The sequence below is a fragment of the Camelus bactrianus genome, chromosome 3 (genome assembly GCF_048773025.1).
Source record: "Camelus bactrianus isolate YW-2024 breed Bactrian camel chromosome 3, ASM4877302v1, whole genome shotgun sequence".
Taxonomy (NCBI): domain Eukaryota; kingdom Metazoa; phylum Chordata; class Mammalia; order Artiodactyla; family Camelidae; genus Camelus; species Camelus bactrianus.
The window spans coordinates 93067692-93073691 of record NC_133541.1 but is presented as its reverse complement, the minus strand read 5'-3'; the positions used below and the strand labels follow the sequence as shown (position 1 = coordinate 93073691).

Below are 6000 nucleotides of genomic sequence, written 5' to 3'. Positions count from 1 at the left end.
AGGAAGACCTGAACCAGACCGCTTTCCTCCTTGTCTTCCCACCCACCTCTCGTTCTCCGCCCCTATCCTCGGCGCAAGCCCCGCCCCCTGAGCTGCCACGTGAGGGTACCCACTCGAGAGCCTATGGGCGCCAGCTCCGCCCCACGCCTCCGCCTTGCACTCTGCTCCGCGCGCCGCCACGTGATGCGGCTCACCGCCAGCCAATGGACGCCGGCCTTACCTCGCGCCCCGCCCCGCGCGCCGTGGCCGTTTGTAGTGACTAATTTCTGTCATATGACTGAGGCGCCTATGGGGGTGGCGGGGCAGCTGTAGGAGCAGGGGCCTGGCGAGTGCCTTGAGGAGCGACCCCGGCCTGGCCGTGGCTACCATGGCCCCTACGCTGTTCCAGAAGCTTTTCAGCAAGAGGAGCGGCCTGGGCGCGCCGGGACGGGACGCGAGGGATCCGGATTGCGCGTTCAGGTAGGGCGCTGTAGGGCGAGGGGCGCGGAGACGATGGCCTTGTGGGCTTCGGGTTCCAGAGGTGCTGGGGCTTTTGGTGTTGTCGGCCGCACGGCAGCGCCGCGCCCGGACCAGGATCTGGGCCGCGGTCAGGAGGGGCAGGGTAGCTGCAGACCTGCGCTGGAGGGTTCGAGCGAGGTCGTCTCTCCCCACCCCCCATCCCCACCGTTGCCCCTTCCCCCTCGTCAGGGTTGGTTTGTTTACGTCGTGCTCGGCTGCCACGCGCGGCTCTCCCCCTCCGAACCGAGCATCGCGGCCTGAGCTTAGGGTCTACACGCCTCCCTGGCGGCGAGTAGAGTTGGGCGCGGGCTGGATTGGACCTCAGCCGCTGTCCTCCGGGCCGAAAAGTTCTCCCCTCCTCCCCGCGACCAGTCGTCCTCCGGGTGCTCCATTCCAGCTTGGTTGCTGTTGTGGAGAGAGCAGCACGTTTTGGCCAACCTTCTGAGTGTAAAGAAGACTGGAGGAGCGTGTAGGCAAGCTGCTGTTCTTTAAGATTTCTTGGAAACCTAAACTGGCGGTGTGCAGATAGATACCAGACCCAGCGGCCTTAACGTTATCAAGGGAGAAATGTGAAACTTAAAATGTTGTGGTGGTTACTGACCAGAGTGAAGCTGCACTGAATCACCTGAAGCATGGCGGTAGAATTGACTGGCTCCTTGGAACTGTTACTAAAAACGAGTCTTCAAAAATTGAGAACGATAGCAGCATATTTTGTGGTATTACACGCTTTGTTAATTTTTGGTTGCAGTACCTGTTGCTGATACAAAAACTTTAAAATTTTAAGACTTAATGTAATATAAACCTGAATTCTAGGTAAAATTTAGTCTCGAAACTACATTTGAAGAAGAGATGTGTTCCACGCAGCCTTCACGTTTGTTGCCTTGTGGAAACTTGTAAATATAACTAGGCTAAATGTCAAATATCACTCAAACTTGGTAGGATAGCAAAGAGCCCAGTTGTATAGTAGTCGTAGGAAAAAATGAGAATCTGTTAAATTTTGCAACAGCTAAAGTCTGAAATGACTGTACTACACCAGTTTAAAAGGTTTTGATAATCTTAAAATTATTCACCTCCCTCTTGCTAGAGCTGGTCTCATTAGTAAACATTAAGTAATACATTTGGAATTGAAGTATTAAATGGGAAGAATTATGACTGTTTAGAGAGAAAGAAAAATCTCAGTGGTGAACATCTTAGACCAATGCTTAGTAGAAGATAGTTACCTAGCTTTTGGTCTTTTGTGCTGAGAAAGAAATGTCTTGACATGCTCATCTAACGACCTTCTTTAAAGTTTTCTTTAGTGTTTCTCTTTTGAAAAATGAAAGTGCAGTCTTCATAATACTACATTGAGCCATCCAGTAAATCAAGGATCAGTAGAAAGCAAATTCAGAAGGGATATTAAAAAGTTATTTGTATAGGCTTTCTATTTCTGGGCAACGATTTACTTTGGGATACCAATCTTTCCAAGCACCTCAGGTCATTCTTGTGAAAAAATGTCTATTTAAAAAAAAATGTAAAGTCTACTATAGGTTTGTGTAATAGTTCTTTAGAGTTGCCAAAGCACTTTCTCATCAGTTAATCTCATGTGATGTTTCATAACAACCTTGTGAGATTGTCAGGGTAAGTAGCAGTATAGATAACTAATATGATCTTTTTTTCCATTTTAAGTAAGGAAGGATTATGTGTAAGCACAATAACTGTGGTACAATATGAAAGTTATTGCTTTAAAAAGTGTGTAGAGGTGTACATGTGAGAAAATGAAAACTGGCTAATGTCACATATCTTGTAACTTGCAAATTTAATCAACTCAAGTTTTTTTAAATCTTCATTGAGCTATAATTTACGTACAATAAAGTTGAGAGACTTTAAGTGTACAATTCTATGAATTTTGTTCCATGTATTCATTTGTATACCCAACACCCCAGTGAAGTTTTAGAAAACTCCCGTCACCCGAAAATTTCCCTCAGGCCCCTTTGCTGTCATTCCTTAGCCCTTCCTCACCCAGAGGTTCATCCATGTTGTTGCATTTATCAGCAGTTCCTTCCATTTTATTGCTGAATAGTATTCCATTGTATGGGTATACCACAACTTGTTTATCCATCCACTGGTTGGGAGATATTTGGGTTGTTTTCAGATTTGGGTTATAATGAACAATGCTGTTGTGAACATTTATGAATGAGTCTTTATGCAGAAATATGTTTCATTTCTCTTGGAGTGAGATTGCTTGGTCATATGCTAAGTGTATGCTTAACTTTAAAAAAAATTGCCAAACTTTTCCAAATTAGTTGTACCATTTTTGTATTCCCATTAGCAGTGTAGGAAGGTTACATTTGCTCCACAGCCTCTCCAATATCTGATATTGTTAGTCAGTTTTTTTAATTAAATTTTTTTTTTGTATTGTTAAAAACACCTAACATAAAACTTACTATGTTAGCCATTTTGGAGACTTTTCGATTATAGCCATTCTAATGGTGGTATCTAATAAGTGGTATCTTGTGGTTTTAATTTGCATTTTCCAAATAATAAATGATGTTTAGTATCTTTGTATATAATTTAGGTTTTTAAGTAGACTAAAATTCAGTGTTCGTGATACTATACTATGCTTTCCTTTCTAGAATCCTTTTTTGGTTTTGTTTTGTTTTAGTCGGCGTAAGTTGTTAAATCAGGCTTGGACACAGTAAGCCATTGGCAACTAACTATAGCTCTGCCTGTAAGTGTTGGTTCCTAGAGTAAACAGTATATAAGGCCCAGTGGTGATAAGCCACTGTAGGGCTCCAGGATAGGAGAGACTTTTGACATTAAAGCCTTAGGTGCTTTTCAATATTGTCTTTCATAGTTACTGCATTGAAAAAGATGAATAAGGATTACCCCCTTCTCTTCAGCCTTAAGTCTTTTACCTTATAGATTTTTGATGCTTGTCCTATCTAAGCTCCATTAAAGAATTTGGGAAAGAGGGTGCTTTCTAGGAGAAGATAACTGCTGTAGGTTTCCTCTAGCAGGCCACCTTCCAGTGAAGTGAGAATTAAATGTAAGTCCAGTAACTGCAGTGAATATAAAATGATTGCTTTAAAAATAAAATTCTTGAAAGAAGTCTAATTTGATGAAGAAGGTTGTTTTAGAGTTAAATGTCCATAGGACGTAATTCGTGTTTTGTTCAAAAAACAATTTCTGTATTTTTGTTTTATTCTTTGTGCATGAACATTTACTCGTATTGTCTGTAGCAGGAATTCTTAACCTGCTTTAACAACCTCTTAATTGGTCTTTCGGATATCACTCTTGCCTTTGTCCAACTATTGTCAACACTTCATCCTTTTGAAAAATTCTAATTCTTTTCTTTAGAATATGTTTTTATTGAAGTACAGTCAGTTTACAGTGTAGTGTCAATTTCTGGTGTACAGCACAATGCTTCAGTCACATAGGAACATACATATATTCGTTCTCATATTCTTCTTCACCATAGGTTACTACAAGATACTGAATATGGTTCCCTGTGCTATACAGTATACACTTCTTGTTTATCGGATTTTGTGAGACTCCTCCTGTATTTCGAAATGAGAGACTCTGCCGGAGTTCAGTAGGTGTTCTGTGTGATTCAGTGGGTTTGTAGATGTAATTCTTGGTGTATTTGTGGGAGAGGGTGATCAGTGAGTCTCTCTACTCTGCCATCTTGGCTCCGCCCACTCCAAAAAATGCTAATTCTGATCATGATCAGGAGGCATAATGGTATAAAATTTAAAATCTCCAACACAGTGTTGTCTTGGACTCCAAGGGATAAGTTAGGTTGAGCACTCAATGCAGTGCTTAGCCCATGGCTTTTAAGTTGTTACTATGATGATCTCATGCTTATGTATAAAACCACTCAGTTTAGGACTAAACTCCTTAAAATGGCTTGTGGTGCTGAGGCTTTTGTGAATTCTCTAGCCTTGACTTTTTACTTTTTTAAAATAAGGTTATTTTTAAAAAAAACATAGCCATTGTATTAATATATTTAACATAATTAACAGAAAATTTTTATTATCTATTCTTGGTCTATATTCAAATTTCCTCAGTTATCTCACGATGTCTTTTTACAGTAGATTTGTTTGAATCAGAATCTTAAAAATGTCTACATATTGAATTTGCCAATATATTTAATTTTTATTCTATAACAGCTCCCCCTACTTTTAAAATATTATTTGTTGTTGAAACTGGGTCATTTTTCCTATGAAATTTCCCACATTCTCTATTTGGCTGTTTGCTTTCTATTGGTTTCCTTTAATTTACTAGTTCTCAGTGATATATGTTTTTAACAAGACTCTGTGGTTGATTCTGAAGCTCAAGATTGAGAACCACTACTATAACCAGTGGAAGACTTCTCACACTGACTTCTGGGCCTTTTGACATAATCTGATCTCATTAATCTTTGGTAACTTCTTGCTTGCTTGTGGCCTTGTCTTAATCTAACCCTCTCCCTTTTCTGTGATTTTATCCCCTTGGATTTGTTTTAGGTTCTGGGATGTGCCATGCTGTGCTGTTCTGGGTTCTTGGCATAGTCCACTGTACCTTTTGTTTAGCTTTTTGTAGTGATCGTCTGGGCTTAGGCTAATTATCCTTCCTCCAGGAAGCCTTTTCTGATTTCTTCCTGACTGAGTTAGGTTTCACTGTAATTTTCTTCCATAGCTTTCTGCATTTGCTTCTGTGACATCTATCACAGCTGCCATTACTTATGCACACCTCTCTTCTTTGCTTGCTTAAGAACACTCTTCAACTTCAGGGTGTATTTTGGAGTTAGAACCTTCTAGAGCCACCTGATAGGTTGTTTGTGGGGAACAGATGCATAGATTTCTGTTGAGCAGCTAGGTAGATGTTGTTTTTCGAGGGAGAATATAATACCGTGGAGGCCTATCTTGAACATTCCATCAGAAGTAGCAGCCCTCTCCCCTATTCTCTGTCAGAGCACACTGTTTATATCTTCATGGTTCTTTATGCAACTTATCATCTCTCCCCAAGTTCACATTGTTGTGCCAGTGTATACAGCACAGTGTCTGTGCATATGCTCAGTAAATATTTGTAGAATGAATATATTAAATAATTTTAAGGCCAGAGACAGAGAGTCAGAAGTTATATTTTGGACATTTGGTCCAGTTTTAATTGCTAATGAGATACCCACCTAGAGATCATCTGACAGTTTAAGAAAGTAAATCTGGAGTTCACAGTAGAGGTTGGGCCTGGAGATCATGAACTTGGGCTTATGGTCAATATTAAAACTAAGGGAATGGATGATATCATCTAGGAAGAGGGTGTAGGTTGAGAATTGGAAAGAACAGGACTTTGTCCTGAGGAAGTATAAAATGTACAGATGTGGGAAAGGAAAGTCCACAAGGAAGAAATGGCCGGAGAGAAGGTGAAAGCCAGGGGTGTGTGGCGTTAGGAAAGCTCAGAAAGGGGAATGTTTCAGAAATGATGGAGTGATAAACTGTTTTGTATGCTGGTTGCTAACAGGTGTTGTAGATGAGAAACAGAAAA

General features: G+C 40.9%; 1 protein-coding gene across 3 annotated transcripts in view; it reads left to right on the top strand.

Annotated features, from left to right (window-relative positions):
• Positions 1-263: 263 nt before the first annotated feature.
• The window catches only part of FNIP1 (folliculin interacting protein 1), a 111723-nt gene continuing 105986 nt past the window's right edge, over positions 264-6000 (top strand). For 2 of the 3 annotated variants that reach the window (XM_010971577.3, XM_010971576.3), the window contains exon 1: positions 268-459. In XM_010971577.3, coding sequence (XP_010969879.2) covers positions 368-459 — 92 coding nt within the window. In that variant the 5' untranslated portion in view covers positions 268-367. Of the gene's footprint in view, positions 460-6000 lie in introns of all 3 variants that reach the window. The other variant, XM_045507763.2, reaches the window with a different exon arrangement.